The 26,978-nt window shown below is 45.0% G+C and overlaps 1 protein-coding gene, 1 long non-coding RNA gene and 1 pseudogene across 2 annotated transcripts in view; 2 read left to right on the top strand and 1 right to left on the bottom strand.

The window, feature by feature from the left end:
- LOC141278836 (uncharacterized) overlaps positions 1-26,978 on the bottom strand; it is a 62,359-nt gene that overhangs the window by 6,516 nt on the left and 28,865 nt on the right. Inside the window, exons 3-4 of the long non-coding RNA XR_012332227.1 lie at positions 19,646-19,777; positions 12,968-13,203 (exon numbers count right to left, since the gene is read on the bottom strand). This is a non-coding gene — a long non-coding RNA (uncharacterized lncRNA). The remainder of the gene's footprint in view (positions 1-12,967; positions 13,204-19,645; positions 19,778-26,978) is intronic.
- The window catches only part of ATP1A4 (ATPase Na+/K+ transporting subunit alpha 4), a 30,801-nt gene continuing 10,012 nt past the window's right edge, over positions 6,190-26,978 (top strand). The window contains 16 exon segments of the mRNA XM_073805631.1: positions 6,190-6,692; positions 6,941-7,000; positions 7,937-8,140; positions 8,725-8,838; positions 10,704-10,838; positions 11,064-11,181; positions 14,286-14,554; positions 16,287-16,485; positions 16,722-16,831; positions 17,022-17,156; positions 20,961-21,150; positions 21,514-21,686; positions 25,633-25,769; positions 26,169-26,319; positions 26,640-26,723; positions 26,725-26,812. Of these exon segments, the coding sequence (XP_073661732.1) occupies positions 6,549-6,692; positions 6,941-7,000; positions 7,937-8,140; positions 8,725-8,838; positions 10,704-10,838; positions 11,064-11,181; positions 14,286-14,554; positions 16,287-16,485; positions 16,722-16,831; positions 17,022-17,156; positions 20,961-21,150; positions 21,514-21,686; positions 25,633-25,769; positions 26,169-26,319; positions 26,640-26,723; positions 26,725-26,812 (2,311 nt within the window). The 5' untranslated portion in view covers positions 6,190-6,548.
- On the top strand, positions 18,028-18,128 carry LOC117309742 (U6 spliceosomal RNA; annotated as a pseudogene).

Genomic DNA, 26,978 nt, shown 5'->3' with positions numbered 1-26,978 from the left:
CTACGTATGTACTTGAAAATAATAAAGTTGCATTTCTTTATGAAAGAAGAAATCCCTTCCATAATTCAGATTTCTGTCCTTAATACTTGCCTCCCTCCCAAACTGTGGTATTGAAATGTGTGCTGTGGCAAGATTTGGCTTGCAGAGGAAGCAATAAAGAGAGGGCAGGAGATAAGGACAGGAGGGAAACAATCTGGGAACAGACGATGTCAGTGGAGCAAGAGAGAGGGGAAGAAATTAGGTTGCAAAACAACCTACATGAAAATACAGTGGGGCCTTCCTTCCTCGCAGGTGAACCCACCCTAAAAACCACAAAGGTTTTTCTAGCACAGGGAAGAGCCCATGAATCTATGGGCCCCAACCCTCAGGGCCACTTCTGCTTTTCTCTGTCCCAGACCAAAATCAGGCCACTCTCGATATGAGCAGGTAGGGGAAGGAGATGGTGGGCTGAGGGGGCCCCGATGGCCAACAGCAATTAACAGTCTATACTGTTCTGGGTGCTGTCTTTAGCGGGGGATGGAGGGAAAAGTAGATGCAATCCTTGAAATTCATCTAAGTAGCAGACATCTAAAACCTTCACGGACAGGGTGTGATGGGCAGTAAGGAGGAATGCTTCTATGCTGGGCATGGAGGGGGGGCCGGGTGGTGTGCGTTTCTCCCTAATAACTGGAGAAAGGAAGACACCAAACTTACAGCCCTGTGCCAGGATCTTGGAATACCCGTCAGGAGTCAGTTCTTGGCCCCTTTATTACAAGTCTAGCAGTGGTGGTGATGGTGATTGTAATAGGAGTTTTAGGAGAATTAACTGCAGCTCACTCTGTACCATAACTACGTCAGACCTTTAGTTGTATAGTCTCATTTAATCCCACCTCAGGACCTTTATTCTTGACGGTCCCTCTATCGGGAGGGACCTAGTTTCCCTAGTGACTCACATGCCTGGCTTCCTCGCTTTACACAGATCACTCCTTAAACATTACCTCCTCAGCAAGGCCCTCACAGACCTCACCAAATAAAATAGCACTTCTGGCATCTCTTTCACCATTCTCTTTGTTTCTAGTCATAAACACTAACTTCCTCAAATTTAGATAGATAAGTAGATATAGATAATATATTAAAATATATATTTTTAAATTTTAATATATTTTAATATGTTTTATTAAATTTTTATTATATTTTATATTTATTGAATATAATTTTAATATATTTTATTTTAATTTAATATATATATAATTCATATGTATACAAATATATACATATAGTATTTTGCTTATACTTCATTTGCCTGACTCCTTCTCCAGAATAAGTTCCACGTACACAGGGATTTTTTTCTCTTCACCACCTTTATTCGCCACCTAAAACGATGCCTGACGTGTATTGGGCAATTAATAAATGTTGGTTGGATGACTGAAAGAATCCTCTTAATCCAGTAAGAGGGAGACTATTGTTATCTTTAATTTACAGATGAGAAAACTAGGGCTTGGAAAGGCAAAAGTATGCATTCAGCTTCAAAGGTGGTAAGCATCATAATCAGGTTTCAAACCCAAGGCCAGTCTGGCTACAGGGCAGCCCTCTTCACCACCATGCCATACTTAGCGGCAACTGTGGGAAGAGTAGACCTGTGGGCACGGAGTGAGCCTGATTAGCACAATGGTTTAGTGAACTGGGGAGGCTGCAAGGAGAACCAGGAATCTGTGGGCAATGAACATTTGACCAGAGCGGGTGGGCACACCCAAGTGATTAGAACCAAAGGGAGAGGGCATGACCTTAAGGATGCAGTAGGGGATTAAGAGTCAACCATCTTAGAGGATCTTACTGAAAGGTGAGAGAATCTTACTATGGGATATAATGTTAGAGGTTAAGGCCCACCTCTGACCCAGGCAGACATGCTTTCCATGCCATTTCCTTTTTACCTACAGAATAGGAAATATGATGATTCATCAGAGACAGGCAACAAGCTAAATATTCATAATGCTAAGAATGCAGGATGAAATAGAAAAAATGATTAGATCAATATTCAAGGAAGACATTTAAAATAAAATGAGTCTTTCAAAGACATCCTCAGCTCCAGTGAATTCAGTGGAAAATTTTTTCCAAATACCTCAAAGAACATTCTTATATTATTTCAACTGTACTACAATGTAGAAGAAAATTTTGTATGGCCCAACCTATTTAATGAGACAAATACAGTTTTGATAGAATTTAATAAAATAAAAACAAATATATATATTTGCTTATATATACATTTGTTAACATATATATATATAATATATATATATAACATATATATACTTATATATACATTTGTTATATATTTGTGATTTGTTATATATAACAAATTATTATATATATATAATATATATATAACTTATATATATACTTATATATACATTTGTTAACATATATATATATATATAATATATATATATAACTTTATTACCAAATAGTGAAATTCAAGGACGGTGTATTATACAGAAAACTAACCACGAATATTCACTAGAAAAATGATTAAATAATCATTTCAAAAGTTGTTAGAAGGTTAGCAGTAAAATTTAACATTTATTTCTGATTAAAATGTTGGAGGAAAAAGCATATAGGAAACTGTAACCATGTTCAGAGAAGCAAGGAAGGGATGCATAAGTCTAGAAAACAATAATAACAACAACTATAACAAAAGCAATAGCAGCAACATTTGAAATCTTGGATAAGAAGTTTGTATTTATATGGTCTAAATAAAGAAACAAAGTGGAAGAAATAAAAACATTTTTTTTTTGGTACAGGACATGATTAAATACCTAAAAAAACCCATGGAAGTCAACCAAAACAAAGCAACAGCAGCAACAACAAAAAAAAGTCCTAGAAGTAATGAGTTCAAAGTTACAGGGTACAAGATATCGATTTTTTAAAAATCAAATTTATCCCTAAATATTAGAAAATACAGTACAAAGAGCTTTTCTTTACAACAGAACCAGAACGAAATATACTCAAGATTTAGTGTGTGTGACATATGGTACTTATTAAAGAAGATTAAAAGCACAATGAGGGACTTCCCTGGTTGTCCAGTGGTTAAGACTCTGCAGTCCCCATGCAGGGGGCACGGGTTCGATCCCTGGTCAGGAAACTAGATCCCGCAGGCCACAATTAAAGATCCCATGTGCTGCAAGGTAGATCCCGCACGAGGCAACGAAGATCCCACGTGCCGCAACTAAAGATCCCGCATGCCACAACTAAGAAAGATCCCGAATGCTGCAACTAAGACCCGGAGCAGCTAAATAAATAAATAAAATTAAAATATTAGAAAAAAAAAGTACAATGAGAGTACTAAAAAAAAATATATATATATGGAGGGCTTCCCTGGTGGCGCAGTGGTTGAGAGTCCGCCTGCCGATGCAGGGGACACGGGTTTGTGCTCTGGTCCGGGAAGATCCCACATGCCGCAGAGCGGCTGGGCCCGTGAGCCATGGCCACTGAGCCTGCGCGTCCGGAGCCTGTGCTCCGCAACGGGAGAGGCCACAACAGTGAAAGGCCCGCGTGCCGCAAAAAAAAAAAAAAAAATACATGGAGTGCTAAACTTGACTGCTGTTTGGGAAGACAGAATGTAGTAAAGATAAAAATAAGTTGCTATAAAGAGCCAATCCAGTATCAATTAAAAGCCTCATTGTATTTTTATAAAACATGACATGTTGGTTGTGACATTCTGCAGCAAGTGTGATCAGGCAAGAATATCAGAGTTTTTAATGAGTGATTTTGAAGCAAATGAGTAGATAACTGTGAAGCTAGCATATTTACCCTAATAGGTTTTAGAACATAGCAGACCAAAATGATGGGTATCAAACCTTATAACATTAAGATAATACCTGAAAATTCATCGTTCAACTTATTTTTAGGAACTATTTGTGGATGAACCACTCTGTGCTATTCTAAGGGCTGGGTGTAAAGCCGTGAATAAGCCTGAAAAGGTCCCCACTGTCGTGGAGAAACAGACAAGAAGTCAACAGATAAATGGGCAGGATAATTTCAGAGGGCAAAAAGTGCAGTGAAGCCCACAAGTGATGGATTGAGGGCTGCGTGTGAGAGTGGCTATTTTGGATTTAGCAATTAGAGAAGGCCTCTCTGAAGAGGTAGACTTTTGAGCTAAGAACTGTGGAACAGAACGGGGTTTCCAAAACTAATTTCACTTGATTTTATGTCAATAAAGTTGCCTTGAGGGATCTCCTATGTTCAAGGCTGGGCTAAATGCTGTTGTCACATAGATGATGCATAGATTAACTTAACAATTTTAACTTTAATTCTAACCTTGCTCTTAGGGATTTTATGATCTACATTAAATACAAAGGCTGGGAGAAAATATTTGTAATGTATATGAAAAGGCATTGGAACCCCTTCAAACACATCAATAAGGAAAAGAAAACAATGGAAAATTGGGCAAATGGTAAGAACAACAATTCAGAAAAAGGAAAATGAAGTCCAGAAAGCCAATAAATATAAGAAAAAGATGCTACATAGACAATAAAGAAATGCAAATTAAAACTGTAAGATACCAAATTTCACCAATTATAATAGGAAAAATGAAAACGGTCAAGGTCATCTAATATAATCAAAGGTGTGGAGAGTGGACATTTTTGCATCTTGTTGCTGGGATATGGATAAGAAGAGCTCTTTTGAAGAGCAATCTGGTAGAACATTTTAAGGTTTTAAATAAGAGTATCTTATGATTCAGCAACAGGAATCGATTCTACATAAATTGAAGCTCAAGGGCCGAAAGTACTATATATAAGGATGCCACTGCAGCAGTGCTTTCAGTGGTTAAAAAAAAGAAAAGGAAAATATCCTGTAAATCCATCCGTAGTGAGAATAATTGAATAGACCACCGTCAATACAGAATATGGCATGCCTGTGGCCATTAAAAAGCAAATCTTTACATAAATGAAAGGGGAGCTGAATGATGCTATAAAAGGTAAGACTCTACCTCCTTATAGATACTATTGGTATAAATGTAGAAAAAAGACTGGAAGGACACCCAGCACATTGCCAACAGCAGTAACATCAGTCGTGGGGAATCTGAGTCTGGGGGGAGAGAAAGTGGGACTTTCTGTTTTTATTTGGTACACTTTTAATAGAGAAGAAAAATCTTATCCAATCTATTAAAGAAACAGACTATTATTTGTCCCAGCTGGGAAGGGAAAATTTCTATTTCTGAATACTGAAGGAAGGTTACATCAGCACCAAGATGGATGTTTTCTGATCCAGTCATATTTTTTGAAAGCATGCCAAGCCAAAATGCAATTAAATAAATACCCAAAAATAGAAAGGGAAAATGTATGTTGACATGCATAACTGAAAAAACAATGTGTACATTATAGAAATATACAGCTGCTTCAGATCCTTTTTCAGAAGGGGGGGAGAGTATAATTTACACTTAAAACATATAAAGTTAATACAGTCAAACCACTTACTGAGATGTCAAAGAAGGTGAATGGAAGAGAGAAATATGTCGTACTGAAGTGAGGAAATTCAGGGTTATTACATGAAAAGCGTATTTTTAGTCTCACTGAGAAGAGCTGCACATTAAGCTGCAGGTAAGACTTATAATATTTAATTCAAGCTGTATATTGAGCACATACTATATAAGTCACACGTCGTGTTTTACACGGAGCACCCTGCTTTAATCCTTACTTTGCCACCTTACAATGCAGATGGTAGCCCCCTTTACCAATGAAGAAAGAGAGGCACAGAGAGGTTAGGTAACTTGCCCAAAGCCACACAGCCAGTAAGCAGCGGAGTCAGGACCCAAACCCAGGACAGATTCAAAAGTCCAAGATCTGACCTATTCTGCTATCTGATCTCCTACAACCAAAAGCTCAAAGTCAATGTCTGTGGGCAGGGCACCTCAGCAAAAACACACACACACACACACACACACACACACACACACACAGACTGCCTGCTTTATTTTTTGAGTCAGCTATCCAGGGTACCTCTGAGTCTCAGAGGTCAGCAGGACCAGACTGGGACTTTGTTCTAGCCTTGCCAGCAGACTGCAGTTCTCTCTGTGGCAGAAACTTCTCCAATCATTCTCAAACCCAGAGACTGAGACTTGTGGATTCTCAGTTAGAACTTTCCTGAGGTCTATGTGACAACAGGCCTGGTTGTTGCCTCGGTGCTGGGGGGAGCTCCCAGCGTGCCCTGAAGCCCACTGCACTTCCCACCTGCTCAGGGCCCTGCAGCATCTTCATCACTTAGGCACATAGTACTCTCCACACTTCATTTCCTCGACTCCTTCTCTTCACCCCTCTCCTTCCTGTACCTCAGGCCTCAGGCTCCTCTCATCCCTCCTGTGCCCTCCTTCCTGACACCTCCTCCTCCTCCATCTAGGGCTTCACCGCTGCCGCCCAACCACCCTCCCTCTCTCTCTCCTTCAGTCCTCCCCCGGCTCAGCCATTCTTCCTCTCACCCCTCTCCCCCTCCTTCCTCCTGATTTCCTCACACCCCTCACTCTCTTTGCTTTCTTCCCACCAGTTGATCTGGGGCAGCCATATCCAGGGAAAGCCATGGGGCTTGGAGGGAGAAAAGGGACCGTGACACCTCATGAGCAGAATCCAAGCCCAAGACCTAAGGGTCCTAAAATGAGTAAAAGAAAGATGAAGAGGACAAAAAAGAGAGAGATGGAGGACCTGAAGAAGGAAGTGGTCATGGTAAGAACACCCGAAATGGGTGCTGACAAATTGCCCTCCAAAAACCCCTCTCAACCCTCAGGCTTCTAATGTCTCACCTTGAAAACTGATCACACAGGCCAGTGCCACCTCCCTTCCCCAAAATGTTTCCCCTAGAAATGATGCATCACCCCCTGTCCCTCAACCAGTGCCACCTCTCTTCCCTGAAATGTTTCCCCTAGAAATCATGCATCACCCCCTGTCCCTCAATGACTCTACTGCCCCCTCAGGATGATCACAAATTAACCTTGGACGAGCTGAGCACCAAATATTCTGTGGACCTAACCAAGGTGAGTGAAGGAACTCCCTGAGGGAGGCAGAGGGTCTCCATTCCCGACCTTGAGGCTGCCAGGACAAAAGCAGGGCTAGAAATCTAGCCCCTAGGTTCAAGGTCAATGTTCTTACCCTTAACCTGCGCCCAGCCAAGGACACACACTCAGAAAAAGGTGAAATGGTAACTACGCAAAGAGAGTTCAGGATTCGATGAGAGAATGAGGATGGGTTAGGGCAGCACCTCTCAAACCTTTGTCCTCGGGACCCATCAAGGACCCCAAAGAGCTTTTGCTTATGTGGATTACATCTACTTAGATTTATCATATTAGAAATTAAAATTGAGAAAATTAAAAAGTATTTCCTAACTCATTTATAAACAACCATTATATATTAGTACAGATAATATTTTTATGGCAAATAACTCTGTTTTTCAAAACAAAAAAAATTAGTGGCATTTTACATTTTTGCAAATCTCTTTCATGTCTAGCTTTTTAATAGAAGACAGCTAGATTCTCATATATTTTCAGCATTAACGCTATTGTGCTATCATGTGCCCTGTAGCCTTAGGAAAATTCTACAGTATACTTAAGAGAATGAACGTGAAAAAGACAAACAATTTAGTATTATTCTGAAAATTGTTTGACCTTGTGGACCCCGCCTGAAAGGGTCTCAGGACCCCATGGGTCCCCAGACCACACTTTGAGAACTGCTGGTTCAACAACAAAATCATTTATTTCTGCTATTATCACTATTACTGCTGCTGCTGCTGCTATAACGACTAATACAACGACCACAAATAAACTTAAATAAAAGCCCTCAAAATGTAAGTTCCCCTAACTCTAGAATTTCTTCACTGGAGGGGCTTGGGATGGCCATCTGGTAACCAAGGAGGAACATGGGAGACTGGTCCGGTTTCATGGTTCTCCGTCCATTCCTATTTCTTTTCCACACAGGGCCACAGCCCCGAAGAGGCACAGGAAACCCTGGCTCGAGATGGACCCAATACACTTAGCCCACCCCCTACTGCTCCAGAATGGGTTAAATTCTGAAAACAACCGTTTGGTGGCTTTTCCCTCCTACTGTGGACTGGTGCCGGTCTCTGCTTCGTGGCCTATGGCATCCAGTTATACTTCCATGAGGACCCTACCAAAGATAATGTGAGTCTGTTCAACTACTACTACCAAGCCCAGTGTCTGCTTAGCCCTCGATACTCTTCTGCTCAGCACCTAGCACTCCTGAAGTCCTCTGGCCCAAATCCCTATACTCCCAGGATTTTCTAAGGAAGCTTTGGTCCTTCCTGGTTTCCCTCTTATCTAGATAGCTCCTGATTCAGCTCCCTGAGATACAACGTTCCCCCCAGAAACCTGCTGTCCTGTGATTATCTTCCCAACTGGTCATCAAAGCACTTTGCTATCCATTCTCTTTCATAGAATTTTAATCTCTTCCTATCCTTCCTCTCCATCTCCCTCAATAGCCTCACTCTACCCCATGAATAGCCTTCCTGGAGAGGAAGATATAGGCTTTCTCGGGCCTGGGATTTTGCTGGCCCCTCACTGTAGCTCTGGGTTCCTTCACAAGGAAGCCCAGAGAACCGGGCCTGTGCTCAGCCCCTGTGCTCTCCCACCAAGTCCCATGGTTTCTTCCACCTGGAAAAATGACTGTTACCCTTGCAAGCTGACTTCCTGAGGATGAAGAGGAAGAAAAGGACCTACTGATGAGCCCTTTGTTTCCCAACCCCCAGCTGTACCTCGGCATTGTACTAACAGTTGTGGACATCATCACCAGCTGCTTCTCCTATTATCAGGAGGCCAAGAGCTCCAAGATCATGGAGTCTTTTAAGATCATGGTACCTCAGGTAGGATTCATGTGGAAGGATATAGTGGGAGGATGCGTAGAATGCAGCCAAATGCATGATTTGTATGTCCCCTGAAGAATTATTTCCTACCGTGAGTGAACTGAGTGAGGCTGGTAATGAGGGTGACATTCACTTAGGTTTTATTCTATCAGGCCTTAAAAGTACCCTGAGAAAATACCACAAAAAAAAAAAAAAAGACTTTAAAAAAATTTGGGCTTCCCTGGTGGCGCAGTGGTTGAGAGTCCGCCTGCCGATGCAGGGGACATGGGTTTGTGCCCCGGTCCGGGAAGATCCCACATGCCGCGGAGAGGCTGGGCCCGTGAGCCATGGCCGCTGAGCCTGCGCGTCCAGAGACTGTGCTCCACAACGGGAGAGGCCACAACAGTGAGAGGCCCGCGTACCACAAAAAAAAAAAAAAAAAAGACTTTAAAAAAAGTACCCTGAGAAAAACACAATAACATCCATGAAGTGGTCTGGTCTGGAATGCATGAGCTGAATCCAATGAGCATAATCTGAAACCCCAAATCTTTGGGGGTTCTATTCCAAAAAGGGGGGGTGGGGCAAAGGGAGGGTGGATTCTTCAAATGTCGATGGCCTTAAAGACAAAGAACAGCGATGGAAGTGATCCAGATTAAAGGAGGCTAAAGAGACATGACAGCTAAATGTAATACCTGACCCTAGACCAAATCCTGTGCTGGAGCAGAAAATAATGCTGTAAAGGGTATATTGGGTCCATTGACAAAACTGGAATGCAGACAGCAGGTGAAAGTATTGTGGCAATGTGAAATTTCCTGAATTTGATAACTGTATTACGGTTATTTAATATCCTAATTCTTGGGAAATGCACATTGAAGTATGTACAATAAAAGATCATGATGTATGTAACTTGCCCTCAAATAGTTCAGGAAAAAAAGTATTTACATACACACATATATAGAGACAGGGAACAAATGACAAAGCAAATGGGGTAAAATGCTCACAGATGAATCTGGGTACAGGTTATATGGGTGTTCTTGGTACAATTTTTATTCTTGCAACTCTTTTGAAAGTTTATATTATTTTCAAATAAAACTTTTCTAAAGAACCTGGAAATAATATGACAGTAGAAGGGGGTTCCTAGGCACAGGGCTTGAAAACTTGGAAAGGAACAGGCTGCAAAGTTTCCCAATGACACGATCACGTTCTAGCATTATAGCCCAGGAGCTTCTTCTGCCTTTGGTGTCAGCATAACTTAATTCCTTCCTTGGGTAAGAGTTCAGTGGGAAACGTTTCGGTAGAATGAAGTAGGAGTTTGGAGACTATCAGTTTTTGCTGCTAAACAAGCCACCCCAAAACACAGTGGCTCAAAACAATGAACATAGTATTTCTCACAATTCTGTGGCTGGGCTGCTCTTCTGATCTGGGCTGACCTTGGCTGGTGCTGGGTGGCCTTGGAAGGCTTCATTCAGGTGTCTGGGGCCTCAGCTGAGATGTCATGGACAGCTGGGGCCTCTCTCCTTATCATCTTTCTCCCTCCAGGAGGGTAGCTTGAGCACATTCAATATGGTGGCAGAGGGCAAGCCCCAGTGTGCAAGCACTTTCTATGTGCCTGCTTGCACTACATTTGCTAATGTCCTATGGGCCAAAGCAAGCCATACAGCCAAGCCTAAGTGTAGGAATGGGAAGATAGACCTCACAGTTTAGTGAGAGGAGCATCAAAGGGCCCTGCAGACAGCGATGGTAAGAATTTGCAATCTACCCAAGAGACCTTCGAGAATGATGTGGTGAGTGACAGTGTAAGAAAAGGGAATCAGAGGGAAAGAGAGCAGGAACTGGATGAGGGGAGCAAAAAGCTTTGGAAATGACCCTACACTATCTTCCCACAGCAAGCTCTGGTAATCCGAGGTGGAGAGAAGATTCAGATCCCTGTATAAGACGTGGTGGTAGGAGACCTGGTAGAAGTGAAGCGGGGAGACCGGATCCCTGCTGACATCTGGCTTATCTCTTCACAAGGATGTAAGGTGAGGGGATGTGAAACGCTATGGAAGGGGGCCAAGTATGATCTTAGAGCACTGCAGTGACCTGGACTCAGTTCAAAAAAATATGATCTTATTGTTCAGAACCTTGAGAAGTCACAAGTGCAGATTTGAGGTTACAGTGGTGTGTAAGTTTATGCTTCTCTCTGCATGTCAATAATGATGATGTTGGTGTTTTTTTTCCATGACCTGTCCTCTCTCCCATCCCAGGTGGACAACTCATCCTTGACAGGAGAGTCAGAGCCCCAATCCCACTCCTCTGATTTCACCAATGAGAACCCTCTGGAGACCCAAAATATCTGCTTCTTCTCCACCAACTGTGTGGAAGGTGAATATCGCATCATAAGTAGCCTACATTCAAAAGCAAAGATTGAAACAAAGATTTCCAGACCTCTCTATCTTCTAAGGGCAGTAGGGAAGGTAACAGCCAGTAAATAGTCTACGTTCTCCATCCCTCATGAGCTATACAAACTTTGATGAAAGGTCAAAGCCATCATTTCCACATCTGTGCACTGATGATACTAAAAGTCACTACTCCATAGATTTTTATGTGGGTTAAAGGAGATAATACACAATAAAATGCCTAGCACAAGACCTAACACACTCTAAGTGCCCTGTAATTGTAGCTATTTTTACTCTATCTAGTGAATGGACTATGCTCTATGAGCTGAAAATAGCACAGAAGGGAGGAAAATTATTCAGCTCTGCTAAGTCACTCTTCTCCTGAAGTAAGCCCTAACTTCTCACTATCCCAAGAGAGGGTACTGACATTGGAAATCTGAGTTACCAGAGGTGCCACTCACACCTTTGGCTTTGTTCTTAGCATCTAGGGCATCCTTGAACTGGGAGACAGCTCTGGCCAAAGTGGTACCAATGGGCTCAATATCATTATGTCAACCTCTCCTTCATCCTTTCTGCTTAAGAAGGCCTGCAAAACTCTCTGGAACACACGTGAAAACCATCATTTATGCTTAAGAATAAATGTTTGGGTGTCTAAGAAATAGCTATTCTTTGATTGAATGCCTAGCACGTGTCAAGTGCCACAGAAATCTGATTCTAACAAGACTATACAACAGATATTATTCCTATTTTACACATGAAAGCCCAAGGTTCAAAGAAATTAAATGCAGCACCCGAGAGCACAACTCAACAAAAAAGAGGAGGATCAAGGATTCTAATGAAGGTCTGTCTCCAAAGCCCATGCTCTTTCCACAGAACCTCCCCTGGAATAAAGCTTGCTAATGACCCCTCTGGTAATAAAATTATTTAATTTGGAAATAGCTTAAAGGAGTAGAGTACCATTAAGACTGAAGAAGAATCTAACTAGAAAATAAAATATATATTAAAAAAATTTTTTAACTTGATTGAACAGAAAGATGCAAGTTAGCAAGCTTCCTCCAAAAACATGAGATTCTTATTATTAAATTTTAGGAAGAAATTTGCTCAGATTTGTCCTTCCAAAGTAGGCTTTTCATCAACAAATTATATGCTTCAAATAACAGGGAAAGTGGATGATGGAATTCCATCTAAGAAACAGGGATCTGACTAGAATAGAGAAGGCTTTAATAGGAGGCTAGAGGGACCCAAGATGTGACCAAGAGGGTGGAGTTAGGTTGAAGGAGCTCTTGACTGTTAAACTGAGGAATCCCTATGCAATCTGCAAACAGGTAGCATCACTTTAACATTTATCCTAGGCCCTTGCCTCTCTGCTTTCATCACGGTGGCCCTTGACGGGGCTGCTGGTACAAACATCTCTCTTTGGGTTCTCATGCATCTTCATAGAGGGTAGGGGGGAGATGGTAAGCTATTTCTCTGGCATTGTATAGAAGGCGTAGGAAGAAGTCAGTCTAGCCTGGAATATGGGAGGCTTGGCCTTCTTAACCTTCCCCAAGGTTGACATCAACCTTCCCCCTCTCTAAACACATTGGGATTAGTTATTAAATCCTGTCTCTCCAAGCATGGGGAAAACCATAGCAGAAGGAAGAAAAATGAAGAACTAGATTAAACCACGGCACAAAATGACTATAAGTGACACCATACCCTAGCCACCCCTACCCCCTGCCAAAATAAACCCTCTCAGCACCTCTCAATTATCTCAGTATCTTCCTGCTCACCTGCAGAGTGCCTCATACTGTGAGGCGTTCCAGAACCACTCTTCACATAGCAGTGACCTCACTCGTCTGCTGTCGGTCGGAGCAGAACCTGCTCTCAGACTCATAATGCTGAAGGTGACCTTGAAAATGGACTGGCCGCTCCATGCTATGGTGTTCGTGGGAGCTGCCAGGTTAGAGCTACCCTGCAAGGCGTATGTGCGATTCTCTAGCCATCCTTCTGGAGACCATAAATTCATCTAAATGGAGAAAAAAAGAAACAAATATTTGAGTGCCATGTGCCCAACCCTGTTCTAGGCTCTTTTAAAAACATTTAATTCTCACAGCTTTGTAGATGCTTTTACCCCATTTTAAAGATGAGAGAACCTGAGTCTCAGAGAGGTTAAGTAACTTACTCTAGGGTGAACAGCTAGTACATTGGAAGTTGAACTTCTAGCCCTGAGTCCTTCTGATTCGAAAATAAGTGCTATTTCTATAATATGTTGCTTTTCTGGGTGATTCTGACTGTAACTTTAATGGTAGGAATTTCAGCCATCATGGTAAAGCAGGAAGAATTATTTTGAGCAAAGAACCTTATGGGGCCCCTCATTTCAAGCTACATCCTGGGTATGTCAAGTTCCCCGTCTGATTCAGGGGCCATGTTATGGCCTATGCCACCCAGCAGGGGGCAGACTGGCTCCAGCCAGCAAAACAGGGAAGAGGCTCGGTCAGAGCAGAGTTTCTCAACCTCGACACTGCTGACAATTGTGCCGCGCTGTTCTTCGTGGTAGCGGGAGAGGAGGGCTGTCCTGTGAGCTGCACGATGCCTGGCAGTATCCCTGCTCTCTGCCCACTAGGTGCCAGTAGCAACCTCAGTCGTGACAACTAAATGTGCCTCCAGACCTTGACAAATGTCTCCTGGGGATGGGGGCGGCAAATTGAATAGCCCTGGGTTAGAGGATGGGGAGATACTGGAACACAGGATTCTAGCAGAAGGGTAACCACTATTCCTGGGGCTGGAGAAGCTCTTCAGCTGCTGAGAACAAAATAAGGAACATATAGGCAATGGAAGAGATTTAGACTAAGTGTAACAAAGACCTTCTTGACAGTGAAGGCAATTAGGCAATAAAATTGGGTATCTCTGGAGAACTGTGAAACCTCTTCAGAGATTCTTCAGATGAGGAGGACTTCACTTGCATAAGCGAACTGTAAAGACAGTAGAACATTATAACCTCTCAGAGGACCTTGAGTTTCCACCTTGTTTTTGACTGTTGACAGTTTTCTCTTTGTAGGAACCAAACCCAACAGCCTTTCCAATTCAGACTTCCCCCTTCATCCACAGGCACAGCCCGGGGCATCGTGATTGCCACAGGAGACTCCACAGTGATGGGCCGAATTGCCTCGCTGACCTCTGACCTGGCAGTGGGCCAGACCCCCGTGGCTATGGAGATCAAACACTTCATCCATCTGATCACAGCCGTGGCCGTCTTCCTCGGTGTCGCTTTCTTTGGGCTCTCACTTATCTTGGGCTACATCTGGCTGGAGGCTGTTATTTTTCTTATTGGCATCATTGTGGCCAACGTGCCTGAGGGGCTGCTGGCCACCATCACTGTGAGTAGCTAAGGTGGAATGTGGCCCCAGGGCAGACAAACAACCCCAAGGAAATGAAATCACTAGTATCTCTTTCGCGGCTGAACCTCTCCAGGGCAGAGTACTCTCAGGCGTATACAGATGTCAAATCATTGAGCTCCCAAATGCCACTGACTTCCTTCACCCCTATTTTCCAGAGCCTTCTCTCTTTAATGAGAAAAGAAGTGAGTTACGATGCAGAAAGCGTAGATTATCGATCACCGGGAGTGAGTTCCAGTCCTGGGTGTACTGGCTGGTGAACCTGGCCAACTCACTGCACTCCGGGCCTCAATTTATTCATCAGTTCATAGAAGAAGATTAATTTAGGATTATAGAATCTTACTGGAAAGGACTTCAAAGCCCATATAAATTCAACCTTTCAACCAATGCCAAATACCCTGCATAAAATCTGTAGGAGATGATGATGATTTCTAGTCATGGGAAGCCCACCCCTTTTTATCTGACCTCATTTCATTGTTGGATTGCTCTAGTTAGATTTCATTATATTGAGCAGACATACGGTTCCCTGTTTGGTCCCAGTTTTCCCATCTGAAGAAATACAAAATAAGTCAATTCTCTCTCTTCTACAAACCTACCCTTTGGATCTTTTTTTTTTTTTTTTTTTTTTTTTTGCGGTACGCGGGCCTCTCACTGTTGCGGCCTCTCCCGTTGCGGAGCACAGGCTCCGGACGCGCAGGCTCAGCGGTCATGGCTCACGGGCCCAGCGGCTCCGCGGCACGTGGGATCTTCCCGGACCGGGGCACGAACCCGTGTCCCCTGCATCGGCAGGCGGACTCTCAACCACTGCGCCACCAGGGAAGCCCAACCCTTTAGATCTTTGACAATAGCCATTATGTCCCCTCAAACTCTCCAGGGGAGAGGTCGTATAATCCCTTTTCCCTTAGCCCTTTTTCCTGTGACACATCTTCAGACCCCTCGTCTTGCTGATCACCTGTTTGGGGTATGCTCTCCTTTATCAATACCCTTCTTAAAATGGAAATGAGAATAATACCCAGGGTGTGGTTAGACCAGCACAAAAACATCAGTACTCATGATATTGTGTAAATAAATAACAACTCCATGATTAGAATTCTGTACATAACCGCAGCCTAAGAATTCATTCGTTTTTAAAATAACCTTGCCCCACACCTGACTTTCACTGGATTTATGGTCAACAAAAACCTTTTGGTTTAAGTGACTTCTCAAGTCATTCTCAGCGCTGCAACAGTCCTTCTCAGTTTCATCATTCTCTCCTCCCCACTCCTTTTTTAAACTAGTGGTACAACCCTCCTCCACACACAGCATCTTATGCCACAATCAAAGGTTAGCTCTCACCGTGGTCCCTGGAAAGACTGGACTTGAGAAAGAAGTGTAGCTTGAACTTGAATGGAGTAGAGGCTGCAGAATAGAAAAGATGAAAGGATCGAGGGGGAGAGGAATATTCCAGGAGGAATAGATCATTCTCTATGATACCCCGGTAAAAGAAAGCACTCTTCTTTTGAAACTCTGCCATAAAGTACAAACCGAAATCACTTTCCTAATTTCCTTTCCCATAGCCACAGATGGGGTTTCTAAAGACTAGGTGGTAACAAAAGGGAAATAAATATAAAAAATTAAAAGAGCAGTGAAAACGATCAGATTTCCAAAAACACAAAGCGCTGTGAGCAGCCAAGCTCTCCTCTCCGTTTCCCCTCTCCCCTGTTCACGGCCTTAGATGTGTCTGACCCTGACAGCCAAGTGCATGGCTCGGAAGAACTGCCTGGTGAAGAACCTGGAGGCGGTGGAGACACTGGGCTCCACTTCCACCACCTGTTCCGACAAGACGGGCACCCTCACCCAGAACCGCATGACCGTCGCCCACCTGTGGTTCGACAGGACCATCTATGAGGCTGACACCAGCGAAGAACAGACTGGTGACTAGTGGCGTTGGCGGTCAGAGAGTGGAAGGATGTGGGGAATGTGATGAGTAGCTGACAGGGCGTGGTGAGTCCAGACAGCAAGAAGGTAGCTGCAAAGTGAGAGGAGAGCAGGGAGGTGTGGAGGAGATGAAATGTTGTCTCTGAGAAGCATCTGGGCGCAGAAGGGGTGTGAATAAACTCCTGCTTTAAGCTCTCCTATCCCTGCTGACAGTTCTGTTCTCTCTCCCTAGGGAATTCATTTGCCAAGGGCTCTGATACCTGGTTTATCCTGGCCCGAATCGCTGGCCTCTGCAACCGGGCTGATTTTAAGGCTAATCCGGAGTACCTTCCCATAGCTAAGGTGTCAGGCCCAAGGGAGTAAAGGGTACCTCAGTGTCCAGGGTATAACCTGCCCTCTCCCCTCATTATCTCTTTTCTGGCCCTCGGTGATGCCCCCAGCACCCCTCCCCATTCTGTTCCTCTCCTTGACACCACTGGCCAGCCCAGGTGCCTTGCCTCTCGGGCTCATTATACCCACCCCATCCCGGCAGCGGGCAACAGCAGGGGATGCTTCTGAGTCAGCCCTCCTCAAGTTCATCGAGCAGTCTTACGGCTCTGTGAAGGAGATGCGAGAGAAAAGCCCCAAGGTGGCAGAAATTCCCTTTAATTCTACCAATAAGTACCAGGTACAGAACCGACAAAGGTAGGAAGATAGCAGTGGGGGATGGGCTTGTCATCTGGGGAAACGGGAGCTTTGCCTTTGCCTTTATGACTGAGCTGTAGAACAGATACGGTCGATACTCAGCACCCCAGGTAGGAGGAAGGGTCACCTTAAGGGAAAGTGGCAAACAGGTACATGCAGGCATAGATGATAAAGGAAGAGGCATTCAGTCATAAGCAGACTTGAGGCTACGCCACTTGTGCAGAGAGCAGGTCATAAAGTGCTGAAATGTCCGTAGGCAGCAAAGGCTGGCTGGAGAAAGTCACGTTAGAGGCGTCTCTGTGGCAACTGTGAAATTCGCTGCTGCAGAATATGTTGGATTTGCCAGTCACTTCCCTGAGGCATCTTATCTCACTAGTCATCAAATATTTCTTTTCATTCCGTGCCTGCAGTTCTCGCAGCTGCCATCAGGTAGGCGGTCAGGGCTTTTCAGAGTGTTTGCGAAGCTGTTTTCCCAGGGCTGTTTTGTCCATGATCCAGGGAGGACTGACAAGGGAAGGAGGACTGAAGGGAAGGAGAAATGCTGAGGGAGGGACAGTGGTGGCCCTGACAGTAAAATGCATGTGAGGGACAAGAAACCCAGTACTTCCCTCCCACGTGAGAACCCTGGCACGCTTTGAGGAAAGTGTGGAAAGGAGGGAACGGTGGCATCACCATGATGGGGGCTCTAGCAGCTAAGCTTTGACTCATATGGGGCAATCGTGATTTACTTAGGGGAGTGGAATTCTCCAAATTTATGTACTACCGTAAAGGTCAGACAACAGGTGTGGGTAACAGAGAAGAAATTCAACTCCCAAAAGTCAGTTTTGCTTTTGTGTCTTAAAAAACACGTAATAGTGCTCACTCCAGCAGCACATACACTAAGACTAGAACAATACAGAGAAGATCAGCATTGCCCCGTCATGACAGGCAAATTCAAGAGGCGTTCCATACTTTTATATTTGAAAGTTGCTTAAGAGAATAGATCTTAAAAGCTTTTGTCACAAGAAAAAACAATTTTTGTAACTAAAAAACAAGCCATAACAGGGCTTCCCTGGTGGCGCAGTGGTTGAGAGTCCGCCTGCTGATGCAGGGAACGTGGGTTTGTGCCCTGGTCCGGGAAGATACCACATGCCGTGGAGTGGCTGGGCCCGTGAGCCATGGCCGCTGAGCCTGTGCTCCGCAACGGGAGAGGCCGCAGCAGTGAGAGGCCCGCGTACCGGAAAAAAAAAAAAAAAAAAAAAGCCATAACAAAAGCTATATAGATCTTTCTAAACCAAATTACCTATATTTTCACCCTGAATGCTGAATGAGTAAAAGTTAAAGAAACAGATTCATAGTTTTTTGTCTCATCTGACTTTTCATCCGTGTAATGAGATAGGTCCCCTAAGCCCAAACTGCAAACTTATTTCCACTTTTTCCTGACGTTTAGTGACCTCACTAACCAGACAGGAATTTTGTGCTTGGCAGGACCCGATTAAAGCCTTCGACTGGAAAGAATTAGGTACCTCTCCTTCCACAAGATTCAAAATAAAAGTAAAACATACCCATGACATTTGATGGGACATGAAACAAAATAGCAACCTTTCCCCCAAATGACAACGTTAGTGCCTTTTCTGAGCTACCGAATATCAAATTCAAACAGCAAAATCCTTCTCTGCACCAAGTGTGCTCGGCCAGCCTGCAGGCTACCCAGCTCTGGCGGGGCTTGCTTGGGGGGTCCAAGGAAACCCCTCTGGCTCCTTTTGCTCCGTACCCAAGAACAACCTGCCTTAATCAGCTTGTTCTTGGGACAGTCAGAGGCTCTGGCCCGCAAGGGACATCTTAGCCTGGCGGTCGTTTGCAAGGCCTGGTCTCTTTCCGTCTCTGAGATCAAAATGAAAGGAAGAAGTTTCTCTGTTCTGATATTTCAAGATTTCTCCCATCTTTTTCACCTGTAATTTTCTATCAAGATGTGATGCTTCTGTGCTCAAATTACTAGCTTAAGCAGGTCTTGCTGCCGTCTCTGATAATCTCTGATAGTCAACAAATAGCTTTTAAGCACTCAGAAAAATTTTTAAAAATTTTTTTACAGCTTTCTCCTTACATGAGTTTAGGTTTCCCCTCTTAACTGCTTAAGTATATGTTGAATATAACAGTTTTGGGAAAGTTTCCAAAGAAGCCGTTTTAACCACATTTTACATGCAGGTTTCCCACCCAGCTTCTCCTTGGGCCAGTACAGTCTGGTCCCCTCGGTACCACAAGCTCAATTCCTCTCAGTGTGCTGATTTTGTTACCCAACAGGCTACGTAGCAGGAATTTCCTGTCGATCATAAGAGGAAACCCAGAGACAGTTCCTTTTCCCAGATCAGAGATCACAGGAAAATGAAAAATGAAACTGATCTTATTTCTCTGTCCTCAAGTTGTCTCCTCAGGTTCCCTTCCTGACTACGCTCTCCCCTCCCCAGCTGAGCCACAGGGACCCCCAACTCGTACCGTCGAGCCCCTCTCAGGGGCCGTGCCATGTTTCCAGGAGACATGGGGCTAGAATGGCTAACAGTTTTTGCATTGTGCTTCACAGTTTTCGATATATTCTTTTTTTTCTTCTTTTTGGTTTTGAGACGTGTTCTGTTTATTGGTAAAAAAAAAAAAATTCACGAACACAAAATAACAGTACATTCAACATATAAACAAAATTATGAAAGATGTGATTATACAAATTCTACTGGCAACACTTGGAAAACAGTTTATTCATCAGTCCCCAAAATGAACATAAAAACGTAAGAAGCAACCACGATTCAGTGTCAAACTAAACAAGTCAGAATGCCTAAAGAGTTTGGTAACTCAAAGTGAATAGGTAACTTTATTTTTTGGGAAAAAATAAAAGACAGTATTAATAAAAACAAAGCAACAATCATAAGTTTTAAGTAGACTTCACCACTAAATGTGTGATGACAGAGTTAACGAAGAACTTAGAGCATAGGTTGGTTAAGAGAGCATGTTCTAAAGTGAGTTAATTTGGGTTCTTTCCTTGACAGCCCCTACTTTCTAGCTGTGTGATTCTGGACACAGCTTAACCTTAGTTTTGTCATCTATAAAATAAAGAAATTGATAGTACTACTACAGGGTAGTAGCTGAGAGGATTAAATGACAACTCATGTAAAGTACTTGGAACAGTGGCTGGCACATAATAAGTGCTCAATAAATGTTGTTATTACTATTCGTCCTAATCCCGTCCTTCAGGCTCAAACAACCACGGTAAAGAACTGTCAGTGTTTTTCAATATATTCTTTACAAATATTATCTTTCTTTTATAAAAACCCAATGAGGTGGGCAACGCAGAACCTTTTACATTTTATCAAAGGAGCCAAGGTTTGGAGAGGTTAAGTGGACTGACCTGAGGTCATACAGCTAAGAAGCATTCCTGCTGGCCCTAGAGCACAGGTGTTTGACTCTAAGTTTTCTTTCCTGTCTACTCTGCTGTCTCTGTGGCCCCGTGACTTCTGCTTCTAGCCACCCAGGCAGAGAGGAAGCAGGGAGGGGAGAGTGCCTGGGCTGCCCTTCACGTCCAGTCTGGCTGAGAAGATAACAGATTCCTGTGCAGATAATACCAGGCTGGGGGTTCCTGCAAGGGAGGAGGGGCTCAACCAAAGGTCGGATTTGGCTGGAGGGAGGGGGGCTGCGCTGGTTTAGGGGACAAAGGAAATGGAGGTGTGACGCAGCTTGCCTGTCGGCTTTGCCCTCAAAAACCTTACCCTTGCTTTTTTGCCCCAACCCTCGCTCTCTCCTCCTGTTCCTCTCCTCTCCCTAGGTGTCCATCCACCTTTGGGAGGACGGCTCCCAGACCCACGTACCAATCATGAAGGGGGCGCCTGAGAGGATCTTGGAGTTTTGCTCTACTTACCTTCTGAAAGGGCAGGAGTACCCAACGGATGATGAAATAAAGGAAGCCTTCCAGAATGCCTACTTGGAACTGGGCGGTCTGGGGGAACGCGTGCTAGGTGAGGGGGCCGTGGGAGAAGGCTTTGAAGAGTGGCATCAAAACAGTCATTAGGGCTTCCCTGGTGGCGCAGTGGTTGAGAGTCCGCCTGCCGATGCAGGGGACACGGGTTCGTGCCCCGCTCTGGGAAGATCCCACATGCCGCGGAGCGGCTGGGCCCGTGAGCCATGGCCGCTGAGCCTGCGCGTCCGGAGCCTGTGCTCCGCAACGGGAGAGGCCACCACAGTGAGAGGCCCGCATACCGCAAAAAAAAAAAAAAAAACAGTCATTAGTTGTGGGTTGAAAAATCTAGGAGGTTGGGGCGAGCAGGATAGAGACATAGACAGTGGAATGACTACTGGTCCTTTCTTCTGTCTCTCTCTAGGGTTCTGCTTCTTGAGTCTGCCGAACACTTACTCCAAGGGATTCAAGTTTAACACCGATGAAATCAATTTTCCCATGGATAACCTCTGTTTTGTGGGGCTCATCTCCATGATTGACCCTCCCCGAGCTGCAGTGCCTGATGCCGTGGGCAAGTGTCGGAGTGCCGGGATTAAGGTAAACCCTGGAGCATTCCAGATGCCCCTCACTTATCATAAACTGGATCAACAGTAGAAAACTTCAGACAGAGTAGGTTCTTGGTTTAACTGAACTGATTTCTGCCTCCTGAGCTTATGAGTTGCAGTCTTAAGAGAGAACTTAATAATAAGTGTCCTCTGTCGTTAGAATCCTGCCTTGCATCGAACATTAGAATCACCAGGGGACGAACACAACATCGTAGATCAACTATACTTCAATAAAATTAAAAAATAAAATGGGATCACCAGGGGAGCTTTAAAAATCGGATGCCTTGGCCATACTCCAGACCCATTCAATTAGCAACGTTCAGGGTGGGACCCAGGCATCTGTATTTTTTAAAACTTTCCTAGAGATTCTGATGTGCAGACAAATTTGAGAAGCATCACCCTAGGACAGCGCTTCTCAAACTAATGTGCATGTGAATCGCCTGGGGGTTTTGTTGGAATGCAAATCCTAATTCAGTAGGACTAGCACACCCCAAGATTCTGCATTTGTAACACGCTCCCAGCTGATGCCATTGCTGCTGGTCTGCAGGCCGCACTAGGAGTAACAAAGTGGTAGAAGGTGTCATATAAATGTACTGCTGGATGGGTTGTAAAAAGGGTGAGGCCAAGAGGGCTGGGGGCCTGGAGCAGACACTAGTGAGAATGAGAGACTGAGAGCTGGGGGCCCTCAACGGACCTGACTCAGGGTGAGCAGCTGCCCTAACAGGTGTACGTCCAGGAGTAAAAGCTAGAAACCAAAACTTCTGGTTTGGACCACTTGAAGTGGTCTGAGAGTAAAATGCAGCTGCAGAACAAACCCAGAGATGGGAATTCCTCTATGGACTTCACGGGATAGCAGCAGTAAAATTCCTCTAATCCTGAGATGCTCTGTATCCCACATTTCAAATTCTAAGACTCCTATACATCTTCCTAGATTAGGTATTGTCACCTTCCCTGCTCATACTTGATATTCTGGGAGTATCTGGGAGGGCAGGTTGGAGGGAGTGGGGCTAGAAGTATTTAAGGAGAACTGGATGCTATCTGTTCGAGAAGGCTTCATCTTGACCTTTGACTGTTGGCAGTTTGTCTCGGGGCAGCCTGGGCTGCACTGAGTACAATGATTGGTCACTACAGTGGGAACCAAGGGATGGATATAGGAAATTATTCTGAGTGAATTCCCTAATTACTACAAGATGTTTGGGGTGGTACGGTTCTGTGAGGAGACAGCATGATTGTAACGCGTCTGCATAGGACAGCCACATATCTTAACACTCCTCCGTGGTTCTATAAGTTACCACGTCATACATACTGTGGGAGATAAATGGAGAAGGGGTTCATTTGCATTTTCTCAGCTTCGAGGTGGGCTGCCAGCATGAGGAATAACATTGTGGTTATTATTGTGCTTTGTGTTATTTCTGTGCACATAATAACACGGTCTAAAATTTACCTCACCTGGGAATTTACGGATCTCTTTAGCCAGAAGGAGAGTTACAGTTGTGCCTACTGTGGGGGGGAGGCCCAACCAGGAGACAAAGAGGCGATTTGAGCCAGGTGGCCTGCCAGAGCAGGACACGGTCACGGCCTGAGGCAGAGCGAGCTGTGATAGGTAAGAGTCTGAATAGGATTCCGGCTGGCCTGGAGCTGACACCTGAAGCAGGAGGCCTGGTGCTTTCTGGGCCAGTCCTTGTTCTGGGCACAGGTTTACATTTTAATTTCTTACTTCTTCTGGATCTGAAGCTGACAGAAATTTGGCAGACTTGGTGAGGAATTTTGAATCACACCCTTTTTCCCTCTAAGAAAATGTAAGACGTACACAGGAGGCCATCCTTCAAGGAAGACAAAATGTAATGGTTATACAGGGGGTTGTCCCATAGGGGAGACCCTTCCAAGGTCAACTCCAAAATGGTGTTGATGCCAAGCTAATGGATATGATGAGGCTGCTGAAAGAGGCTGGTTAACGGCTGCATGGCAGCAAAGTTTTTACAATTGACTGTGGGACTGGTATTTTTCAGAGCCACGTGTTCAGACTTTTGGAATAAACTTAATTTTAAAAAACTAAAATAAGGGACTTCCCTGGCAGTCCAGGGGTTAAGACTGCCCTTCCAGTGCAAGGGGTGCAGGTTTGATCCCTGTTTGGGGAAGTAACAGCCCACATGCTGCCTGGCATGGCCAAAAAAAAAAAAATAAAGAACAAAAAATCTAAAATAAAATGATGCCATCCTATTTGCCACCACCTGAGGCCCTTAGTAGTACGAAGACACTTGGCCCCTGCTATGAACGCAGCCCCCTCTAAGAGCTGCAGCTGAGCCGTGAGGGCCTACAGAATGGTCACCAACACTGGACCGTTTCTCTCAGATGGGTCTGATCTGGGGGAAGAGAGTCCAAGGGCACAAGAAGGCAGCTGGCAAGACTGCGTGGGAACACCAGAGGTACAGTCAGCACCGAGAAGTTGGAAATGAAATTCCTTTAGTACTTGACAAATTCCAGAAACCACTAGATGCTCTTTACTTCAAAGGGAGCCATTCTTTGTAGAACTGCGCTTCTATTGTATGTATGCATCTCAATGTTCTGTGAAATTGTGTCCTAGGAACTCACTCTTGGGGTGACTGACTTTGTTTTTATTTCTCCGGCCTGGCATGGAGGTGATACTTCCAGAAACTACTGCAGATCGGCCCATCTGAGTGGTCAAGCTGGGCTAGCTACCACACATGTCCTACAGGTCATTATTGATGAACCAATAGGAAACGTTCAGGGCACTGTAAGCCTGGAAGGGCATCACTGAGGGCTCAATCTGAACCACCTCTGGAATCTTCTAATCTTCTGTGCAGTTCCCTCTCAGATCCTCACCAGTTACCTCGTGCCCCCCCCAGGCCGAACTTGGTGAGGCCCCAGTGCCCCACACCCAAGCCAGGGCACTGTGGTGTGCATAACTGCTCACAGCACACCTTTCCTGAGTCTCTGGTAATCCCAGATTAGTTAGCATTCCTTCCAGCAAGCCCGCTGTGCCAGTGTGGAATGAGGAGGGCTCATGGGAAAACTCCTTCAAGGCTTATTTCCACGCTCTGGAAGTATACAGACTGACCTTTCCAGGACCTCTGTTCTTAGTTCAGTCATAGTCAGATAGCTCCCTTCTCCCTCCCACCAGAGCCTGAGAATTATGTGCTGGGAGGGCACTTGGGAACCGTGGGCAGTGTTTCCCAGGAAGCGATCCTTCCTTCATTCTGTAATTGCTTGTTGATGGATTACGATGCGCTAGGAATTATGCTAGGGCTGGAAACTTAACAGGGAATCATAGGCACGGCCCCACTCTCTCCAGCAGGGGAGAGAGACAGACAAGCCATCACACAGAGATGTGAGGAGGACTCACAGAACAGAAGGCTAGAAGAGCACAGAGCACAAGCACCTGATCTTTGGGGAGGAAGGGGACAGGACTAGGGCTGGCCCCAGGTATCCAGAAAAGGGGTGGAATCCAGGGGCACGAGGAGGCAGTGGGAAGAAGAGAGGCAGACTGAGGATCGAAATGAATGAGGGCCTAGATGAAATTTTGCTAGGCAGATGGATTATTCCAGACGTTCCTTTATTACCACTGTTCTGCGGGTAGGTGTTTCTGTCTTTGAACTTAAAGAAGCAGATTATCCTCTGGAGCAATTAAATGCAATTCTGAATACAGTTAAATACACCCAAATCCCTGATTTATTCTTGGGAAAACTAGAGCTCAGATTGTCCTATGTTTTATGGTCTGATGGCCCTGACCCACTCCCATGGGTTGAAGCCACCAGCCGTAGCAAGAGTTTTGATTGACAGCACAAGTTCTTGGGAATGAGCTGCTTAAACCCCTGTGGAATGATAGCAGTGATCTGTTAGTTCTTAGTGAGAGAGGTGAAGGAGCCAGGACCTCCCTGAACATGATTCTGCTCCTTTTCCTTCCCCTTCCAACCCAGGTGATTATGGTAACACGGGATCATCCCATTACAGCCAAGGCCATTGCCAAGGGTGTGGGCATCATCTCAGAAGGCACCGAGACAGCAGAGGACATTGCTGCCCGGCTCAAGGTCCCTGTCAGCCAGGTCAATGTCAGGTGAGATCCCTGAAAGAACTCAGATCTGCCATTTTTCCCCTCCATCCTTAGCCTGCCCCACCCACCAACATTTTCAGAGGTTCTTTCTATAGGTAGGATGTACAGAGTTTACTTACTGCAAAGTAAAACGTAATAGGAAAATGACCAAGCAACTATGTCAGTGGGTTTTCCGATGAAGGTGGGACAAAGAAGGAGGTAGAGAAGAGGGAGGAGGAGGTGGGAGAGGAGGGAAGGAATGCAATGTGCCAATCTGGGGACAGTGCGTGGCTGGGGACAAGTGAGGAGATGGGGTTGAAAGGAGAAACAAGGAGGTTATAGCAAAGATGGCTTAGAGGGCACCAGGACACCTGGGGAATTCTCAACACTCTGAACTAGCCTTTTGAAATTCCTCTCCCTCAGGGATGTCAAAGCCATCGTGGTGCACGGCTCAGAACTAAAAAATATGAACTCAGAGCAGCTTGATGAGATCCTCCAAAACCACACTGAGACCGTGTTTGCTCGGACCTCCCCCCAGCAGAAGCTCATCCTTGTAGAGGGATGTCAGAGGCTGGTAAGGGAGACCAAGGAGGCTTGGAGAATCTGGAGGGAATCACGTGGCACAGCCCAGCCCCAAACCAAGCATAGGAATGTGTGGGCTGGGCTAGAGGAGGCTCCAGAGAGCATCCCATCGTGAACCCCTGAGACAGGCATCCATTTGGGGGCTCCCTGTGAGTTTTGCTATCTCAGGAGGTGCAGGAGAAGGAAGGGCCAAGAGGCCTAAACCAAGCATGATTACATCAAGAAACAAGGGATGATGGAATCAAACTGACCTTTGGGATGGGCCCTGAATCTGACACAAGAATTATTTCACTCCCTCTGTGCTCCACCCAGGGAGCCATTGTGGCGGTGACAGGGGACGGGGTGAATGACTCCCCCACGCTGAAGAAGGCGGACATCGGCATTGCCATGGGCAGCGCTGGCTGGCTCTGATGTGTCTAAGCAGGCAGCTGACATGATCCTGCTGGACGACAACTTTGCCTCCATCGTCACAGGAATGGAGGAGGGTGAGGAAGCAGGGTGCCCAGGTTGGTAGGTACCAACCTTCACCTGCTCAGACTCAGGTGAGAGTTGGTATACATTATTCTCATTCCCTTTGCCCATCCTCCAACCTCCTGTACAGACTGGGAGAAATCACTGTAAGTCAAAATTTTGCAAATTAGATTCAGCTGG

Source organism: Tursiops truncatus, chromosome 1, assembly GCF_011762595.2.
Source record: "Tursiops truncatus isolate mTurTru1 chromosome 1, mTurTru1.mat.Y, whole genome shotgun sequence".
Lineage (NCBI taxonomy): Eukaryota > Metazoa > Chordata > Mammalia > Artiodactyla > Delphinidae > Tursiops > Tursiops truncatus.
This window is presented reverse-complemented; position numbering and strand designations above follow the sequence as displayed.